At 36.0% G+C, this 21,706-nt stretch overlaps 3 protein-coding genes across 3 annotated transcripts; 1 reads left to right on the top strand and 2 right to left on the bottom strand.

Annotated features, from left to right (window-relative positions):
• Positions 1-111: 111 nt before the first annotated feature.
• LOC132133275 (parapinopsin-like) lies at positions 112-7,457 on the top strand. Its single transcript, XM_059546081.1, has 5 exons — positions 112-1,157; positions 2,046-2,374; positions 2,455-2,700; positions 2,823-2,942; positions 7,001-7,457. Exons 1-4 carry the CDS (start codon positions 839-841, stop codon positions 2,934-2,936), a joined length of 1,008 nt encoding a protein of 335 aa, XP_059402064.1. The 5' UTR covers positions 112-838; the 3' UTR covers positions 2,937-2,942; positions 7,001-7,457.
• A 186-nt stretch (positions 7,458-7,643) lies between these two features.
• Positions 7,644-16,812, bottom strand: cax2 (cation/H+ exchanger protein 2). Its single transcript, XM_059545863.1, has 20 exons — positions 16,485-16,812; positions 14,312-14,464; positions 14,110-14,210; positions 13,920-14,028; positions 13,386-13,505; positions 13,245-13,306; positions 12,912-13,073; positions 12,595-12,780; positions 12,389-12,488; positions 11,398-11,539; positions 11,136-11,319; positions 10,951-11,050; positions 9,821-9,942; positions 9,687-9,724; positions 9,405-9,517; positions 9,088-9,227; positions 8,912-9,006; positions 8,695-8,773; positions 8,486-8,594; positions 7,644-8,311 (listed from the first exon to the last, which is right to left on the bottom strand). The coding sequence occupies exons 1-20, from the start codon at positions 16,534-16,536 to the stop codon at positions 8,238-8,240; spliced, it is 2,241 nt and encodes a 746-aa protein (XP_059401846.1). The 5' UTR covers positions 16,537-16,812; the 3' UTR covers positions 7,644-8,237.
• Positions 16,813-17,093: 281 nt separating this feature from the next.
• LOC132133132 (armadillo repeat-containing protein 10-like) lies at positions 17,094-20,765 on the bottom strand. Its single transcript, XM_059545864.1, is given in 7 exon segments — positions 17,094-17,968; positions 18,839-18,910; positions 18,984-19,160; positions 19,791-19,925; positions 20,057-20,202; positions 20,394-20,504; positions 20,507-20,765. Coding segments are annotated over 7 exon segments (1,002 nt in total). The 5' UTR covers positions 20,616-20,765; the 3' UTR covers positions 17,094-17,716.
• Positions 20,766-21,706: the final 941 nt, after the last annotated feature.

The following is a 21,706-nucleotide window of genomic DNA, read 5'->3' as shown; positions in this document are numbered from 1 at the left end:
GTTGATGCATCAATCACAATTTCGAAAAATTGACACTTAACACTTAAGACACTTAAGTTTTGTGGACGAGGGTCACATATACAGTAAAACTGAAAATGGGAATTCGGTTTAAATTTGATTTTGAATCTCAACTTTTTCATTGTGGTTTCAAATTTTTGGTCCCTGTTGTATGTTTTGTTGAATATCGACATTGTGTAACCGTTTAGAAATCATCATTATGCTGAACATATATTGTTGCTGTACAATGAGAGTTTGTGTGACTCTTAAAGTTAAGGAGCGTATTGTACTACCATGTCAGCATTTCTGCCTACATTGTAAAAATAGTTTTTTTTTTTTTTTTTTTTTTTTTTTACTGTTTCAGTATACTGAACTTGGTTTTGTATGAACATTTGCATCGTGTTTTGAAGGCGCCAGTATTGGCTGGATTTTTCTTTGTTGAAATTGAGAACACTAGTTTTTTTTGTCTGCTTAGCTTTTCTTTTCCTTTTTTCACACTGAAGGAAGGACTTTTGTGACTATTTTTTGCCTTTGTAATTTATTTGGCTATAACTTATTTAAAGTGTATTTTATTTGGGATATTTATTATAAAGTTAATCAAATTGATAATGGTTTTGTATTTGTAATGTTTTTTCAAAGTGTATTAGCCATATATAATAATCTTACAACAAAATCCCTGCAGGCTGCTTTGATTAATAAGATTATTAATTAGCCGGCAAAGAGTAATTTGACAAATGGCCTTTAACAATTGGATATGGTGACCAGATGCTTCTGTTTGCTGGTATAAAGAAAAAAAATCAGCTCTGAACAAAACACTGCTGTCCAGACTTCATCTTCTACCATGCAGATCATCACTACAACAGATACGGCCATGACGGTGCAACCTACTATATTTCCACGTGTGGGCTACAGCATACTCTCATACCTCATGTTTATAAACACACTATTTTCTGTGTTTAATAACTTGTTGGTGATCGCTGTGATGCTTAAGAACCTGCATTTTCTGAATGCCATGAACGTCATCATTCTCAGTCTGGCTGTGTCAGATCTTATGATCGCCACCTGTGGCTCTGCCATCGTCACCATCACAAATTACCAAGGATCTTTCTTTTTAGGGGATGCATTCTGTGTTTTTCAAGGTTTTGCTGTGAACTATTTTGGTGAGTACAGAGCTAAAGGAATCATGGTTATTCTATTTGTTTATGTGATAGGATGTGTCCCCAAATATGTTGATTCCCATTCGAAGGACGAAGTATAGTGGCGTGTGTGTGTGTAAAAAAGAACCATTAAAAATGTCTGAATAATGTTAATATTAAATATTTAGATTTTATTTCAAATTAAATAAACATTAAATATGTAAATCTTATAGTAAATAGAACTATAAATATAATTTTTCTAAATATAATTAAAAATATTAAATAGTTACTAAAATTATATATTTTACGGTAAATATAACATTAAATAATTAGCTTTTATATTGAGGCTGTTATATTTTCATATGTAAAATGACCCATTTAATAGAATAAATGTATCCGAAGAATAAATAGTATTTAAACCATATATATATATATATATATATATAATATATATATATATTTATATTTAAAATGTTTAATGCTAAAAATATTACAGATTTATATTTATATATGTATATAACATAAAAAATGGTTTTTATATTAAGCCTATAATATTTTCATGTGGAAATCACATTTAAAATGTGAGAAAAATTAAAAAAAAAAAAAAAAAATTATAGTATACATTTTTTTAAAGTGCAATGTTAAAAAAACTAAATGTTTAATACTAAAATACTGCATATATATAATATTAATATATCATTTAAATACATTTTTTAAAACTAGGCTTTTTAATTAAGGCTACTATATATATATATATATATATAATAAGGATATTATTTCGATACAGTGACCAGTGTGAATCGGACACACTTTTTGTGTCTTTATAATCTTGAAACTCTTATAAACTGCTGCACAGCGGGTCAAAGCAATAAAATATATCTTCAAGACAAACAATAATCTCTTTCTTCCTAGGCCTGGTGTCTTTGTGCACTCTCACGTTACTGGCATACGAGCGGTACAACGTGGTCTGCAAACCCATGGCAGGCTTCAAGCTGAACGTCCGCAGGAGCTGCCAGGGTCTGCTGTTCGTCTGGCTCTATTGCCTCTTCTGGGCTGTCGCTCCTCTGCTGGGCTGGAGCTCGTACGGGCCGGAGGGCGTCCAGACGTCCTGCTCATTAGGCTGGGAGGTGAGATCCTGGAACAACTACAGTTACCTCATCTTCTACACGATCATGTGCTTCATACTGCCCACCGCTGTCATTGTGTACTGCTACAGCAACGTCCTCGTGTCCATGACAAAGGTAGGCGACTCGTTCTTAGTGCTGAGGAATAATAAAGACTCGTTTGTTACGTCAGTGCAAATGATGCCTCATGATTTCAGATCAACAAAAGCATTGAACTTCAAGGGGGGAAGAACTGCCTGGAGGACAATGAACACATGGTCCGGATGGTCCTGGCCATGATCATTGCCTTCTTCATCTGTTGGTTGCCTTACACCGCCATCTCTGTGGTTGTAGTTCTGGATCCAGAGATCTACATCCCACCTCTGGTGGCCACCATGCCGATGTACTTCGCCAAGACCAGCCCCGTCTACAATCCCATCATCTACTTCCTTACTAACAAACGGGTCTGTTATAGTGTCTGAATCTTCTTTGAAAGAGTGTATTTATTTTTGTTTACATTATGGTATATGGTACTCCCATTGTGCAATGAAACGCTCCAGTCATCCTCTGAACTATGTTTGTCCAGTTTCGAGAGTCCTCTCTGGAAATCCTGTCCTGTGGTCGATACATCCCTCGTCACACTGGTGGACTAATGATGTGCTCGACCCAGAGGAGCCAAAGCAGGATTAATCCAGTCTGATCTGAGGTCTGTCAATGTGAATCATGCCCTGCTTATATTACTTATATAAGTTTTACAAAATAAATACTTTCCTTTCAAGTATGTTAAATTCACTGAAAATGACCGCATAAAGACATTCGTAATTTTATTCCACACAAGTTATTCTTTTGAATTTACTATTCATTAATGTATCAAGGTTTTCATATATATATATATATAAAGCAGCACAACAATTTTTAACTCTGATAAAAATAAAACCAAATTGGCATATTAGAAAGATTTCTAAAGGATCATGAATCACAGGAAGAAGTTATATTAATTTGAAATTGTAATAATTTTTGAACATAAATGCAGCCTTGGTGAACACGAGTGTTGGTTTCCGATCATTGGTTATCAGACAATATTAAAAGATTTTTTTAATTAATTCTCATTTATAGCCAATAGGTTTTCTTTAAAAACACTACTAACACTATTAATATGTAATCTTTAGAAAATCTCAAAATGAAAATCAATTTACATAATATCCATCACGTTATAAATCAAAATGAAAACCATTATACACATATGCCAAAATGATATTGATATTAAACTGAATGCAGAGCAGTAACCCGAGGAAGTAAAAAGTGGGCATCTTAATCCCAGATTTAGACATCTTGCAGGGAGAGTAAAACCCTTCCCAAATTAATCTCCTCTAAATAAGATTATGTGATCGCTATGACCATAATCAAAGATCAGTTCTGACTATTATGGTATTCCAAAATAAAGCCTTTTTAAAATTAGAAATCATTTTTTTCAATAAATAAAAGCTCAGTAGCAGAAATAACGGGGAACTCATTAAAATCACCCCTTGTGCTGTTATTGGCATTGTTCCGGTCTAGAGATGACAATTATACGAACTAGCAAATTACCTAAAGTAAAAAAAAAAAAAAAAATCTTTCAAAACACAAATGGAGAACCTGTCATGTGGAGGGTAGGGAAGAACTCAATTGCAGACAGGATGCACAACACACAGGGTTTATTGAACGCAAAAGGGGAAAACGAAACCCACGAGGGGGAAAACCACGGCTAGGGCAAGGACAGACAATTTAACAAGACTAGATTGACACGATAAACAAAAGACTCTTAACACAAGGATTCTGACTATAGGTAAACACTCACGGGAAAATACAACGACTCTTCTAGGTAAGACAATGTGTAGCAATGCAACATCAACAGTAGCAATGAACCACACAAGACAGTGAACACAAGGGAATATAAATAGGGAGACTAATGACACAACAGGTGGCACAGGTAAATCAAGGCTTCAGGCTTCCAGACGCCTTAGGTTCCAGGAGTCTTAGGTGGACGGGACGAAGGCTGACGACGAGGGGTCCGGACAGGTCTGGGTGGTGTAGGGTGGGGAGTGGTCTCTGGACACTTGACAACATCTTCAGGACACACGACAACATCGGAGTAGACAGAAACTGGCTCGGGAATAGCGCTCACCGTGGCTGGCTTGGGATCAGCGCTCACTGCGGCTGGCTCGAGATCTCTGGGAACAAGACAGGGCTGGCGGGGACCTCAAGGATCTTGACAAGACGTGACAAATAATCGGACAGGGTCCTGGCAGCAATGGCTACAGGCATCTCCTGACGAGCCAAGACAGACTTCAACACTACTTCTGCTGCAGTGTCGGCCGCGGCTCTCTCCTCAGCGCTCACGGCTGCTGACTTTGACACAGTTCCTTCTGCAGCCGGTTCAGAATCAGCACTCACTGCTGCTGGTTCGGGATCCGCTCTCACCGTGGCTGCGGGTTGGAGAGGCATCGCGGACTCAGGCTTCGATAGAGATGCAGGACCGGAAGACCCCTTCTTCCTCCTCGGCCGCGGTGCAGAGGTCACAGCTGGGTCTGAGACTGGTTGGGGAAGTTCGGTCTCAGGCAGGGCTGATTCTGACGCCGAGGACTCCGAGGCAGATTCCCACGAAAACCGCCTCCCACGCTTCTTGTGGAGACTGAGGGGCGTGGGAGGTTCCTCAGGACTCGCGGAGGGATTTACCTGATCCCCCAGAGCGGTAAAGGCCAGGATACGACCCTCTGGAATAACTGGCAGCTTGGCCGAAGGTGGGGACCTCGAGGGGGAAACCTGCGACTCCTCCTGGGAGAAAATCTCTCATAGCCGGGCATAATTCTGCAGGACCCACTCACCCTCGGACGAGTATGGGAGGGTGACCCTCTTCTTGTCAGTAGGGGATGACATCCAGCAGTGCCTAAGAGGCTCCGCTTGTCGCTGACGATCGGAGGACATCCTGTCTGCGGAGTTCTTGGTTCGGCGGTTCATTCTGTCATGTGGAGGGTAGGGAAGAACTCAATTACAGACAGGATGCACAACACACAGGGTTTATTGAACGCAAAAGGGGAAAACAAAACCCACGAGGGGGAAAACCACGGCTAGGGCAAGGACAGACAATTAAACAAGACTAGATTGACACAATAAACAAAAGACTCTTAACACAAGGACTCTGACTATAGGTAAACACTCACGGGAAAATACAACGACTCTTCTAGGTAAGACAATGTGTAGCAATGCAACATCAACAGTAGCAATGAACCACACAAGACAGAGAACACAAGGGAATATAAATAGGGAGACTAATAATGACACAACAGGTGGCACAGGTAAATCAATAATGACTAAACTAGGGTAACAAGGGGGCGGGGCAAGGAAACGAGACAACACAAGCACATGGCCCAAGGACAAGGCCATGTGCTTGTACACAAAACACGGGCCTGTCATGATCCTGCCTCAAGACTAGAGGAAAATCAGGACATGAAGGCAGAATCATGACAGAACCATGGACATGACAAGGGTTAAAATAAAGATGTTTAAGACTACGAGCTCTTAAAAAGCAGAAGACCAGATATGGATTGATCCTGTCCTGTTCCCAACAGTCAGCAGAAGTGAGAAAAAAAAGGTGATTGATAACTTTTGAAATCTGGATATTTTTATTACAAAAACGCATGGATTCGCTACAGGAGCCCCCCGGAGCTGTGTGAGGGACGTTTTATTACAGATGCGCACACTTTTATTTCATGTCTTCTGAACTGTTGACAAAAAAACACCCACTTTACCCCATTGAAAGGCTTGGAAGAGCAGAGACAATTTTTAATATAACTCCGATTGGATTATTCTGAAAGAGGAAAGACACATACATCTAGAATGCTTCGAAGGTGAGTAGAAGATGGACGAATTTTCATTCTCGGGTGAACTAACCCTTTAAGTGGATATCGCTGTATATTAAGTTGTCAAAGAGCTATTTCTAATTTGGTTGAATGGGGCATTTTCTCCTTTTCTATTTTTTTTTTTAAGAGTATGTTAAATTGTGATACAAATCAGTAAAATATTTGTTTGAAACTTACTGTTAGGTTGTCATATCGGTAAAAGAACTGATTTAAAACCACTGTCACAATCAGCGGGATCCAAAAGATGAGGAAGGTGAAGATGATGTATCCGGAGCGTTTGGCCAGTTTGCTCTCCTTCTTGGCATTTCCTCGTTCTCTTTGAGCGAGAGAAGGCATCATACAGACGGCACCAGCCTCCTCCTCCTGCGGAGCAGCTGTGGCTTCTCCGGTTGATGCTGGAGAAGTTTCCGAAGCAGTTTCTTGAGGAGCCCTTTACTCTTCAGCACCTTCTTCTACATTTTCTGATGTTGGGAGAAGTTTCTTCAGCAGTATCTTGTGAAGTGCTAGATTCAACAGTACCATCTTCTTCAGTAGCTGATGGAAGAAGAGTTAACCCTTTAATCGCACAGATACTATCTAAACTGAACTCAGCTGGATGATGACATCACTGAATTCAGTGATGAACTGCCTTTAACTGAAAACTGAGTGTTGACTCAAGACAGATTTTAATTTAAGTCTTTATGTATTGCATATATATACTTAATACTGATAATTGATTACAAGAATAGTATTTTTATTTCATTTATTATTATTTTTAAGTGCATAAGTGCATTGGTCATATCGGTCTTTTATTGTCAAGTCTAATTGTAGGCAAACAACAGCTAAAGTGACTGATGTCTTGAAATCTATGTTTAATGTGTTTCAGGAGGAGGTTTATCAGGAGCTGGAGATTTTAACAGTGTCTTTGGTCTGCATGACATCCCTCACCAACCCTATCATCTACGAAGCGGTCAATCCTCTGTTCCGCACAGAATTTCACAATCTGAAAGCAAAATGGAAAGTGTTTTTTACAAATTCATAGTTTATATACTTGTGGGGACATCATAGCCGAGATCCCACTATGCCAAACGTCAAATCCGATCGGTTTATTGGTGTTGTTTTGTGTTGTTGCATGCTGTTGGCCGCAAACTGAATTAGACGATGCAGTCTGAAATCTTTAGAAATTCTAAGACTGTTAATAGAGTGAAACAGATGCTATGAATGTTTGTAAACAGCCGCATTTTTGTAACTATAAAAATACAGCGTTTTACATTACATCATATTTTGGAAGACAATGTTCAGCCTTTAACTTTGAGGAAAAAATCAAATAAAGATTGAGCATTCTGGCTTCTTTGATTTCATTTTCAGGTTATGCAACAAAATATGATTATTAAATGATTAGTACTCATAAAATGTGAGACAGGATTTTTAAAATGTGATGCAGCGATGAAAAATAAAATCATTTTTTATTGTAAGTTTTGCCCACAGCGGTTTAGAGATTCATCCCAAATTTAATAAATAAATAAATATGCATATATTTATTTATTCAGAAAAATTTTGAAAATACTTAATATCTATTAAAATATGTATATCTCATAAAGACTTTTCAGACAGCTGTTTAGTCACAAAGTCATAGACATTCAGAAACACAAACAGGTCAGTATAAGAAACGGTTCACTTCAAATAACAACATCTATATTAAGACTTCATTTGCATGATTTCACATAAATAAAGCTAAAGTATTGATGAACCTGTACCAACACATCAAGAATCACTTGAAAACTGGACTCTTTTTGCAAAATACTTGATATGTCTCATAATAAAATAACTTATCTATTAATTCTGTACAATCCAAAATACATTGTGCGTCTTTTTTGTTTTTAGTAAAATAATAAATCCTTCTATTATCACAAGCGGTCTTTTGTACTTACACATGATTAAGTGCCAAATCAGGTCCTCTTCTTGTCGAACAGAGTTGTTATTGATGTACCAAATGATAAAATGTTTTGAATAGTAATAGTCTTATCTATTACTGTCTAAAGTAAGTCTAAGATTAATCTGAAACAGTAAACAATGTTTTATGACGTAATTCACACACTGAATTCATTGAGCTGAAATGTCTTTTAGCAACCAGAAGGAGACGGAGCAAAATAGTACAGGGCCAGCAGGATGAGATACACCACCACCAGAGCAGTGCCTGTTCACACAAACACACACAAAACACTTCACTCAGATCTGATGAACCAAGAAAAGGCAATGAAGTACAAATGCAGGATTGTGCTACTAATTATGTACAGACTTTCTACAACTTTTTGACATAAACTGCCAAAAAAGTTACTAACCCCTGGTTTAGATAATATTCAGCTTTTACCTTGAAAGTAATCAGACTTTCCATCCATAAAAATATAATTCACAACGAGGACACTGAAGATGCTGGCCCACAGGTGGAGGTCGCTGAAGATGAGTACGAAACCAACATCCTGTCACAGAAAGATTGTAAGGAAAACATACTGATATCTGTCACTGAGTATCTATAGCATCAATGTCTGGATTAAAACAGCATTATCCAAAACCACTCACATAGAAGATGTTGAATAAAACCAGGATGGGGATCTGAATCATGCACACCTGCACTGCAATGCAGCTTCCAACCTCGAAACTGTAAAAAGGACATGTAAAAACATGTATTTTTAGTAGAAAACACGGGATGAAATAAACTCAGGGTTGTATTAATGAGACAAAAAATCTTGTCCATTGCTATTTCCTGATGCCTGAAAGTGTTACAGAACAGACCAACCTCAAACTGATTGTATTCTGAAGAGCAAACTGCACTCCATTGACAATTTCTGGGATTTCAGGGACCATGGCCAAAACAGTCACACCGATGAAATACTGAGATGAAGAGTAGGGTCAGATTAAACATACAGAAATGCATTAGTATTGATCTGCATGATGCATTACTGCATTATCAACCTGAGATATAGATGAGTGGCTTAGAATGGGCTGGATGTGTTCGGTGGTCAGGTCGGCACATGCAGACATCAGCACTGTGGCAATGATGAGTATAAGCAAAGCTCTCCATCGGGACCAGTGCACTGACGCTCCGAGGTGACCTGCACGCACACACACACACAATTGGAGACCTCACACTGACATACATTATTCTTATATGAATCTTATTATAATCCTAACAGACACCTTTGGGCTGAAAGACATGGAAAAAGGCATTATTATTGTGATGAGCAGGTGTCTGTTCAAAGCTTAGTAATTAGTTAATTTAACAGACTCACCCGTTCCATCACCAACTTGAATGTCGTAGATGTGGGAATGTGTTTTAAGAGTAAAGATGAGACCGATGATATAAGATACGGGCAGTAGAATGGAAATGGTGTACACTAGAGGCCTTCAAAAAATAAAAACACATCAACAGTCGCAACAAAAATATATGAATAATATTTTATTAATACTAAACACATTCAAATGATGAATTATTATATTTACTATTTTTAGTAATAAGCATCTAAAGACAGTCAAGAACTGAGTACTGCGTATACAAAATACTATGAACTTACTCGATGTGACTGTGAAACAGGCTGTAGTTGTTTTCACTCTAGTGAACCAGAAAGAAAGGATGACTATAGAATGGTGCACCAAATGGCTTGATGTTTCTCTTTCGTGCTTCATGATTTCATGATTGTAATCTCACCAGGTCGTAGTGGCAGTTTTTACACATGAAAGATCCGCTGCTGTTGGTCCCTGTAGAGTTGGTACAGTTCTCACACACTAGATTCCCATAGGCTTTGGAGAAGAGCGTAGGGGCAAACACTCCTACAGACACCACAGGGGAAAAGGATGGAGATTAAAAACAGTCTCAAAATGTATTTGTTTACGAAAAATGATTCACAAAATAAATAAAAAAACTCATAACCTAGTTAATTTTCACAAAATGCAAAATTCCAAATGCATAACTGAATTGATAAATCTTTTGTTTTTACTTGCAAATCATATTTTATAAATAAGAATTAGGTTATGTTTTCAAATGTATAAGCTTAGCTTACTCATTTGTGAATTGTGTTTTGTAAACATTAATTTTGATACTATTTTAGCTTCATAGAAAATAAATAATAATGATTGACAGTGATGAAAGAAAGGAATCAGGAATCTGGTAATCTGATTCATAAAATAATGTATTTTCACAAAACATTTGTGAACATTAATTAGCTTATTAATAAATCTGCTGATTTGTGAATTATAAATTGTAAATCCATTCATTTTGAATACTATTTTAATTCTATAGAAAATAAATAATGATGATTAATCTGGTAATCTGTTTCATAAAATAATGTATTTTTCTTTTTTTTCAATTCACAATTTTTTTTAATGTGTAAACAAAATTGACTATTTAGCTTCCCAATAAAAGTTAATTTTCATGGATAAATAAATGAATATAATTGTGTAAATGATCTAATTTAATGTTAAATAAATTAATAAATGCATGTTTTTCTTTTTGCTTCCTTATATGCCACTTTAATATTTAGATAATTTTGTGAATTTTTCCAACCAATGTTTGCCAACAAAACCTGCTTGAAAACTACAAATTACACACTTCACGTTTAAAACTGATTCCATTCTATTCTTCTCTATATAAAATCAGTTCCCACCCTATATTACTTCCTACATAATAATGAGTTTGATTAAAAAATGATGTCACACCGTGGAAGGTAAATGTGTTTACAGTGTATTTCAGTGTATTTCACATTGTCTTTGATTACTACAGCAGGAGAGAAGTGCAATAACAAGCACATTTTCGCCATCTCATAGCACATGACATCTTACCCCCTATTGATATGAAGAGCAGAGAAGAGCTGACCCCTGCCGAGCGACTATTGAACCTCTGCTCCCTGTGCTTGAGCCCTCCGATTATCATACAGATCCCCTGAGAGAGACACACACAAATATAACGGTCATGCATTGCACACTTTGCAGATTTAAGAGCCTCAGTTGGGTAACGGATCACATACTGGTATGAAGAGGATGCAGCCCAGCAGGGTTCCGGTAAGAGCCGCCTTCACTATCTCCTGCAGGCACTTATTCCCCTGGTGATGACCTCTGACCAACGCTGTGATGTAAAAGGTCAACTCTGTGATGGAGCCGAACGTAGCATTCACCACAGCCCCGACGGCAAAGTTACTCTGAGCAGAAATACTGAGAATAGAGATGATAATATTGTTGATGTCAAAGGCATTTGTGAAGTTTAGTTGTTTTTCTGGTGTAACTGCTCACCTTGCAATGCCCATGCCGATGTAATATGAGAGTGGAATAATAGAGATGACTGCTGTGGCAAATTTGACTTCAGAGCTGACAAACTCGTTTGATTTGTCCACGTACCCAATCACTATTGATATTATAACTAATAGTAAGAGATCTGTAGTAACTCCATGTAAGGAAAATGCCAAAAAAAACTAAAACCAGCATTTAAACCAATCACATGTCAAAAATAATTTTTTTCTTCTTTTTTTTACATTTGGCACTTAATCATGTGTAAGTACAAAAGACCGCTTGTGATAATAGGATTTTTTACTAAAAAGTTAAAAAATAAGTTTATTAAAAAAAGATTAAAATAATCTAACTTGATTAAAATACTAAAATCAACAATGTACACATTCAAAAGTCTGGGGTTTGAAAGCTTTAAGAAATTACTCAGTAATTGCTTAATAAATAAATACTTTTATTTAGCAAGGATACATAAAAAATGATCAAAAGTGACCTTAAAGACACTTATAATGATTTTATTTCAAATGACTGCTGCTCTTTTGAACTTTCTATTCATCAAACAATCTTGAAGTGTTCCCCACAAAAAAATTGTTTTCAAAAAAGATAATAATAAGAAATGCTTTTTTAGAAGCATATTTTAATGATTTCTGAACGATCATGTGACACTGAAGACCGGAGTGATGATGCTGAAAATAAATCATTTTTTCTTTTCTTCAGAATCAAATGAGATTTTGTAATACATTACAATAGACAATTATTTTAATTTGTTATAATTTCACAGTTTTAGTATTGTTGGTGTATTTTTATCAAATATATGCAGCTTTGGTAAGCCTAAGAGACTTCTTTCAAAAACATTAGAAAATCTTACAGACCACAAACTTTTGAATGTTGGTGTATAAAGTAGTATAAAACATAAACTGACAACATATTTCTGAATATCAGAACTATCAGAACTTTACAAGTTTAAACTTCTGTGTTTGTAATTTGATGTTGAGGATACTGACAGCAAAAACATTGATCCCATCCACAGTGTATTTATAGTAGTAGAGGTTCACTGCATGGTAGCAGCATAAAATGACTTGGCCTTCATGCTCCTGAGCCTAAAATACCAACATTAAATGGTGTGAATTTTGCAAATATCGTACATGGTCATAATTGATATTAATTCACAGATGGCCTTTTCTAATCACAGTACAGAGCTCTCACCTCTGTGGCTTGGCTGATGTGAACGTGTTCGGGGGGTATGAGCAGGATGGTATGTAGGGTCTTATAGCTCATCTTGGCCACAGGGATGGTGAAAACCAGCAGCCAGGAGATCAGGCACAATACAGAGTGTGTTATGGCCAGGAGAGGGTAGCCCACCAACAGCCATATATATGTGCTCACATGCCTCTGAAATCAAATGGTTTAATTGTTTGAGCACAAAAAACGTACAGGAAGAAGACAAAAATGCTAGTCATAGTGTACCAGGAGGTAATATTCTCAATTAAGGACAGTGCAACACTAATTCAAGGTAAAATCACCCAGTAGTGGTCATTCTGTGGACTCTCTGTGGGCTCTTCAATGGTTTCTCCCACAGGTGTGGGCAGCAGGAGAGGAGAGGAAGGCTTTCCCTCCTCCTCTGCCTCCAGAGTGGAATTATCCTGGAGTATCTTCACACTGTACGCTGCCCCAGAGACACTGGCCTGAAAACAGCAACATTTCCAAACCATCCATGAACAGGCATGTGATGAAAGCAATATTCGTCTGATTTACACAGAGAAGGGAAATTAAAAACAGCTCAAAGAGACATTGCGTGTGTAGAGCAAAGATCAAAAGTAGCACAAACTGCATTCGGATAGAAAAAGAAACACAACCTTTTCGATAGATTTTCCAAATGGCCACAGAAAATAGCAGGACAACTTCCAGCAAAGTTTAGCTAAAACAAAAAAGTGACATTTTTGTGATCCAGAGAGAGACACTCAAATGTATCAATACTTATTTAGATAAATTCTTACCATAGGGGATGCCAAAAACTGTGAGGAACATTAGGAGTCCAACGAAAAGATAAACCAGAGAGATCCACCAGCCAAACAGAAACACGTAGAGAACATTCCCACAAGTGAACAATGAACCCACTGAAACCCGAGAATAAAAGAGACTGATCTTATTACAGTGAAGGGGAACAAATTGTGTGGAATGTAATGCCACTTTTTTGTACAATAAAACATAATAAAAATAATGCAGTACAATAGTATCTATATTTATTCTTAAATAAAAAAAAAACTATTAAATTGATAATAATAAATGTGTAAATAATAAATGCACAAAAACAAATTACACATTGTTAATATTTAATAATTCATAGTAAAAAAACAAACATTTTATTAACTATAATACTTCCATTTATGTTATTTCATAGTTTAATTGCTTTATTTTCCATACTTTGAAATAACAGTAATAATAAAAAATGAGTAGGGATGTACAGTACAGACATTTTCCAGGTTATTATACATGTACTACAGAAGGAAATGAGAAGAGCTTGGTCTAACCTGAGTAGGGTTTAATAACATTCAGCTCAGAGTAAAGCTCCTTCACAATGTTCGACCTGTTTTCAAAGGGACGCTCTGTCACATGACTCTTCCACTTCCTGAATCCAAACTTACATGAAGAGAACAGAATGACATCGGCATCAAAAATGCACAAAATGAAACTGGACTTATGTGCTCAGTGCACATTTACCTTATAATTATTCGCGAGTTTTTGTGCCTCAACTTCATTTTCAGCACTTATGGTGGTCTTGCACGGGTTTTCATCCCGTATTTCATCAGCAAAGCTGCATGCTGTAAAGAAGTTGGAAAGAAGGACAAAAAAGGGGAAGTAGCATCCTGTTATAAAGCAAAAAGCACCCTTGCTCTTTTGCAAAGTGTGTATGGGGTCTCACTTCTCTGTGGGTGTTTCGGTGTGCAGGAGTCGCTTGTTTGCAACAAACAGTAGTGAGTGTTAGCATCGTTGGCTTCTGAGTGAACATTAGCTACACAAACCCTGTCACAGCAGGAGCCAGGCTGCTGACCTCCAACATGGTCCTCTGGAGAATCTGAGAAATGAGACCAAATCATAGCATGGTTTATTATTAAGCATTTGCACCTATTTGCATCTGTTTTATTTAAATAATAATATTTTCAAAATGTATTCGTTCAAATTCAGTAGAACTGGCAGCATAAACCTGTTAATTGTTAAAAACGTAGGCTAAACGTTAATTTACCTTTAAAACCCAAAAGTTTTAATTGCACCTAAAACATAATAATGAACATAGTTTAAATATAAATTAAAACTGTCATCCAAACAAGTGGACATTTTATATGTAATTACATACATCTTAAACACTAGGCTTTATAAATTTAAAACCTCAACTTTATTTTTTTGTGTGTGTGTGAAATATTTTTCTTTAAAAAGTGTTTGTGCTTTATTTCTTTTAAATAAATTCCACTTGTTTTTATATTTTATTTAATGCAATTATATAAAAAAAATGTGTGACAAATATCACATATGAAAAGTACAGTATTTTCAATAACTGCTCACACATAATTTAAATGCATTGTGGGTGTCAACATCAAGACGTTTTAACTCAGATCTAGCTGAAATCTGCAGACAGGAAACAGTTGTATAGTAATTGGGGAAGTGTGGACTGATGCGGTCTCAAGGTTTCAGATTTCACAACAGAAACCTGTCTGGCTGCAAATGCATTAAAAGAAATCATTTTCAGAGAGACTTTGATTAATTTATGTCTAGGATAAATCACAACAAAAGTTGTAAGAATCCATTAATGTGAAATACAATGGACAGTCAAGCATTATTCATGTCACGTGAATTAATGAACATGTTACATCCATCCAGTGTTGCATATAGGGTCGCCAACCGTTCCATATTTTAGGCATCAAAGAAGCGTTCCATATATATAAAATATCACAGGTCCCAAAAAATATTGAGCAGCATAACGGTTTCCAGCAATAATAATAAATCAGTATATTAGAATGATTTCAGAAGGATCATGTGACACTGAAGACTGGAGTAATTAAATTAAATTAAAATTAAATTAATGCATTTAGCAGACACTTTTATCCAAAGCGACTTACATTGCATTCAGGCTACCAATTTTCTCCCAACATGTGTTCCCTAGGATTCGAACTCCCAAACTTGCGCTTGCAAATGCAATGCTCTATCACTTGAGCTACAGGAACACTAATAATGAATTAATAATGAGTAATGAAGCTGAAAATTCAGCTTAGCTTCACATGTGTGTATATATATATATATATATATATATATATATATATATATATATATATATATATATATATATATACACACACAGACACACCTGTGATATTTTTTTCAGGATTCTTTGATAAAAAGTTAAAAAAGAATAATTTTCAATAATTTGGGGTAAGAACATTTCTTTTATTCAGCAAGTACACTACTTTTAGTCAGCAAGGCTTAAGATTTTAAATGGATAAAAGGTGAAATTGTTAGAAAAGATTTCTATTTTGAATAAATTCAGTTCTTTTTAACTAAAATTGTATTTATGGAACACAGGTTCCAAAAAATATGACAAACAGTTTCAACACTTAATAATAATAATAAATCAGCATATTAGAATCTCTGAAGGATCATGTGACGATGAAAACTAGCGTTATGATGCTGAAAATTCAGTGCTGCGTCACAGAAACAAATTATATTTTAAAGTATAATAAGATATGAAACCAATATTAGAAATTGCAATAATATTCACAATATTTTTATATAAATATATAATATATAAACACACCTGTTTTTTAATCAAATAAATGCAGCCTTGATGAGCAAAAGAGACTCCATTAAAAAGCCTGTGTGTCTCTTATTTTTCTATGTAAACCACGATTGTCCATTATTTTCCTTTTCTGAAGTTGGCAACCATGGTTGCATATCAAAAGTCAGAAGTAAATGGACTAAGGTGTAACTGTCTGCTGTAATAAAATAACGCATCGCACTGTAGACAATACAGTGCAATGTGCAATACAGTCACTGGATTCTTATTAGTCCTTCAGTTTTCACAAAACTTTCGTATTATCGTTTACCTTGTTTGTCTGTGTCGAGCTTTCTTCTTCGCGTCTCTTCATTCGTTGTCATTTCAGCACCTTCTCTTCTCTGTCATTCCACGCAGTTGCGAATGACAGACAGTTCTTCAGTAACCAGCCTCATGTGATCCAAGCGTACTGACGCCGAGCGGCCGTGTTGCCAGATCTCGCTAAAACAAATTATGCGAACAGGTCTGACATAACAAACCCAAAATATGCTAATATCTCCCCACCAAAACAGGTCAAATAAGGCACTACCGTTTCTAGAGATTTTCTGAACCCTCTTTTACGACCTGAATCCGTCATACTTTATGCTATTTTACGTCAAATAAACGTAAAAAACGCAGCATTGAGTCGCTTACAATAAGCGGACATGGCAACCACGTGCGAATCGCTAAATCTAAAGGGAAATGTAGTTCTGATACTGTATAAACGTTTGAAGCTGCAAAGTTTGTCTTCACGTGCACAAGTTCAATAAACAAAGGTTATTAAAATGTAAATATTAATTATAAAGTACTTTCACAAAGCTGACATAAAAGCCAAAAAGCATTCCAAAATGAAATCATAGCAAATATTGAACTGTGAAGTAAACACTGTTGTATAACTGACTTTTAACATGAAACAATATTTATTAAATAATGCATCCCATGTCAATATCATCATCAAGCATCAGAAAAGTCACAGTACAATAAATGCACACATTCTGTAAACAGAAGGTTCCTGGGTCATTACTACATAAGCATAACCTGAATAACTTTTGTTTAATGGGAAAATTCACCTGCATTATGCAGCACTGAAGTAACACTTTGTTTTTCCAAGGCATTAAGATTTCTAAACACATGCAGAGATGTTAAAAAGAGTCCTTTCCCACCACTAGTCTGGAATTCCAAAGCACTTAGCGTGGTCAGAAAAAAAAATCTTTATCTACGTTTGGCAGTGGAGATGTTCTCGAAGGTTCTCAAACGAGGTCTGTGGTGTTCACAAATGTCTATTATAATTAAGAAATATTGCTCAAAACACCACAGGCAGTGATTTCTTGTCTATTTTCTAACATTTTGAGAAGATACAAAATGGCCTACCAAGTGGACCACCAGCTATCAGGAGATATCAACACTGCTCCACTAAGCAATTAAAGCTAGGTTGTTAGTGCAGAGCCCTAACGTTTAGGTAGGTAAACAAGTGTCTACACATTGAAGTATGGCCATATTTGGTAAAAAATATTCTGTAAGAGGTTATGTGAGGAGTCTGGCCACCTGCATCTTCACCTCTTCATCTGGATGGGACAGCAGCAGGGGCAGCTTATGGTGCAGCTGAGAGGAGCGGTCTAGTAGAACACAGTACAGAGAGTCCTGCCGCCTCCTCAGAGCTTCAGCCACCTGAGCAGAGGGTCTCCACGCATGCAGGTTCCCCACAAAAAACAACAGGCGGAGAAGAACTGATGTGCTTGTGCAGCCGTCAAACAACAAAATCAAAGAGGCTGGAGCCTGTGAACAGATTTATAAGTAAACGGAGGAGTTTGTGCCAGTATATAAAAGCTCTTAAAACTAAGAGAAGAACTAAATTATAGCTGAATTATGAACCAAGATAAAGCTAAAATCATGATATAGCAAAGATTGCGATTTGAGTAAATATGTGTTTTTCAGAGTAATGTGCTTGCTGCAGTTTTCCGCCAAAATAAAAGTTTAACGATAGTTTAACTTTGAAAATTAAGACATTAGGACACAACTTGTACATCAGCATGAATATATATTTCTTCCCAAAAAATTACAATGTATCAATTTAAATAATACTTTAGTTTAATACATTATTTAATAATAAATCTAATAAAATAATAATAAAAATATTTTCATGCTGACATTACATTTTCATGTTGACAAATTAAGTCCTACAAGCAAGCACAGAAATGGTACTGCCTTCACAATCATGTAGCCCTTTGAAAATGAAGAAATTAAGACTTCTTAAGAATATGAAAGGCTTTACAACTTGACCAAAAAGTTGTATATCGACAAAACAAATTTTTTTAAAATATTTTTCTGCCATTTCAACATACAATTTTTTAATTGCAAATTCATTTCCTTTAGAAACAAAATGCAATAATATCCTTTCCCCAAATTGTGCAGATCTAAACCTACTAAATCATGGCCACAGAGTGGTCTTTAAATAGACATAAGCTTCAACAGCAGGCAATGAGAAAAACTAGGACACCTAGCAACCAAGGCGATTATTTATAGATGTATCTATTTATAGTAAATCTATAATGACAGAATAGTCACTGAAACCAACTGCACTGGATCTCACTAACAAAAAAGTGAAAGCATTACAGCAGAGAAACCATAAAGGACATGCTTGTTCACCTGAGCTTGCACAATATCATCCATCAGATCTGGATTGGAGGATAGATTTACTAGGACCTTCAGGACTTGGATCTGCAGGAACAGATTAAATCTTCAATGCATCTGATTGCGTAACATATCATTCACTATGTTACTCCAGAGTCACCTGTAGGACGTCATTGCTCACTATGAGCAGAGACAGGAGGAGGGTGATGGAATTCTTCATCAGATGCTGGTGATTATCAGTGACTGACAGATTAGTGAGCAATCTGAGCGCTGCCAGCTGAAGGTCAGAGTTCACCGGTGACATCTCAATCATCTGCATCACTGACGGGACATATATCTGACCAGCAACAACAGAAACATGTGTAACCATACACCCAATCCAAGAAAAACACACATTCAAAATGGTGTTATTTTACTATTATTTATACATTACTATAGTATTAACATCTTAGCTTTTTTATATTTTCACTTTTCATTTTAGTTTTAGTCATTTTGTTATGTGCTTGTCATTTTATTTCTATACAGCTTTATTTTTATTTCGATTTTAGTTATAGTAATTTTAGTACTTTAACTTATACTAATTGATTTCGATTAACTGCAAAGGCAACATCTCTAATTTGCAGGCAAGCTTTTTTTATTAATAATTTTTTTTTATCTAATATTTACATGTTATTTTATTTCAGCATTATTTTAATCACTGAGAATAGTTTGAATTAACAACACTGATTTGAAACCAGGGTATTAACATTAACTAAAACCATTAAAAAGATATATAATATAATATAATATAAATGTTAACTTAAATAAAAACAAAATAAACAAACTTATTTTAAGCTAGTTCCAAAGGCAACATTTCAATTTTTCCGTTTAGTACTAAAATAATAAACTCAACTACAATAAAAACTATATTCACTCTACAATCTATAACAGTTTATTGTGCGTCTCTAAAAAGTAAATGACACAATACCTTCAGCTGCTCTTGATTGCAGATATTCATGCTTAAGTTGTTCAGAGCGTTTAGAGTCTGAACCTGGATCTCAGGTGAAGGGTCTGAGAGGAAGCCTGCTATAATGTGAAGACCTCCGAATTCACGCAGAAGATCCTAATGAAGAAAAGTGAAAAATATATTGTATATGATGCACAATCTTCATATGCTTACTCTTCTGCAAATCGCAACATATTTAAAACAGACAGTCTAATACATAATGTCTAGAAGACATAAAATCAGATGACCTGGTTTACTGTGAAGGCAGCAGCGTTTCCTAACGTTACCAGAACTTTCCTCCTCTCTTCTGGGTTTGGGCTGCTCTGCAGAAGAGAGAGAAGCATACTCAGATGCCGGGGCTCCAGGCTGGCAGCAGATTTTGAGAGAACATCACCTTATTAGAAGACAAAACACACACACACACACAAAAAGAAAGGTTTGAATGAAGGAGACATCTACTTAAGAGCTTTGGACAACAAAATGAAGTCGACACACTGCCTCGGTTTAATCACTGTAATATTAATTGAGGGTTGGTTGGGTTGAAAAACAACCTTTCATCCTGAAAACCATTTGAATGTCACTTACTAGATTCAGTATCCGCAGAAGGATTCAGATGATCACTTTTACTGACAACTTTAAATCCAGACACTTTGGCCATCAGGCACCCAGGCTGAATAGTCACACTATAGTTACTCCTGTGCGACCAAAGACTAGTTTATAAATGCCATATGAGGCTCCGGCTCCTGCTACAATCCCAAACAGAGCCTTTAAGCTGCCGAGGCTGGATAAGACATTGTCATCTCCCATTCTACGAAAGGCGCAGATTTCATAGATACATGTTAACAGTAACACATGGTCCTCGCCCGACACAATAAATAAGGATTACACACTGTTCGCAATACACATGTCTTCAACACACAATACACAAGGATACACACTAGTCACTTGACCGTTTCCTCTGCATGTTGCATCAGGGGACGACCAAAACGTTTCTCGGGGTGTTGCGTTCATGAACGATTTTTTTTTTTTTTTTTTTTTTTACAAATTACACTTCTGTTTTTATTTAATAAATAAAAATAAAAATGTGATTTACAAATATCATTTGTGTACTTAAAAGATTATTTCCATCCATCCATCCATCCATCTATCTATCTATCTATCTATCTATCTATCTATCTATCTATCTATCTATCTATCTATCTATCTATCTATCTATCTATCTATCTACATACAATGTTATATATATATATATATATATATATATATATATTCTATCACGTAAAAACTCACTTATGCTATATAGACAGTATAAGCTGTAAGATGTGTTTTCACAGATGTGACTGTGGAGAGAATACTGCGTGTGCATCGTGTTTGTGTGATCTCTGTCAACTTGTGTGGTTGCACACTGATGCAGAAGTCTTCGACGCATCAGTAAATTTGCTTTAATCAGCTTTGAAAGCCATTTATTTTCTATTTAATCAATGATATTATAAGGATCTTGCTGTGTGTTTTTCCACCCCTAAATAGGTCAATGCAAAAACTTTCACGAACTTTATATCAGTGAATGCCCAAATGTTAATGTAAGTATAGAATACAAACACACTGTGTTTAGGTTTTGCTGCTTAAAAAAAAAGAAACACTGTAAACACTTTGTACTTTGTAAACACACTGACAGGATGAAATATGAAGTTGATTTTAGAGGGCTGTCACTCTCTCCTTCATCTTAATCTGGCCTTCAGTCATATTACTAATGCAACTATAAGAGTCCTGTCAAGGTACAAACTTCTTACATGTTTCTCAGTTCTTCATACTGTACACAACATTAACTGAAATACTATACTTTTATGATGCTTTTGCTATTGTTATCAGCCTCACCAAGATCAAAATAGAAGGTTTGT

This window comes from Carassius carassius, chromosome 50 (genome assembly GCF_963082965.1).
Source record: "Carassius carassius chromosome 50, fCarCar2.1, whole genome shotgun sequence".
Taxonomy (NCBI): domain Eukaryota; kingdom Metazoa; phylum Chordata; class Actinopteri; order Cypriniformes; family Cyprinidae; genus Carassius; species Carassius carassius.
This window is presented reverse-complemented; position numbering and strand designations above follow the sequence as displayed.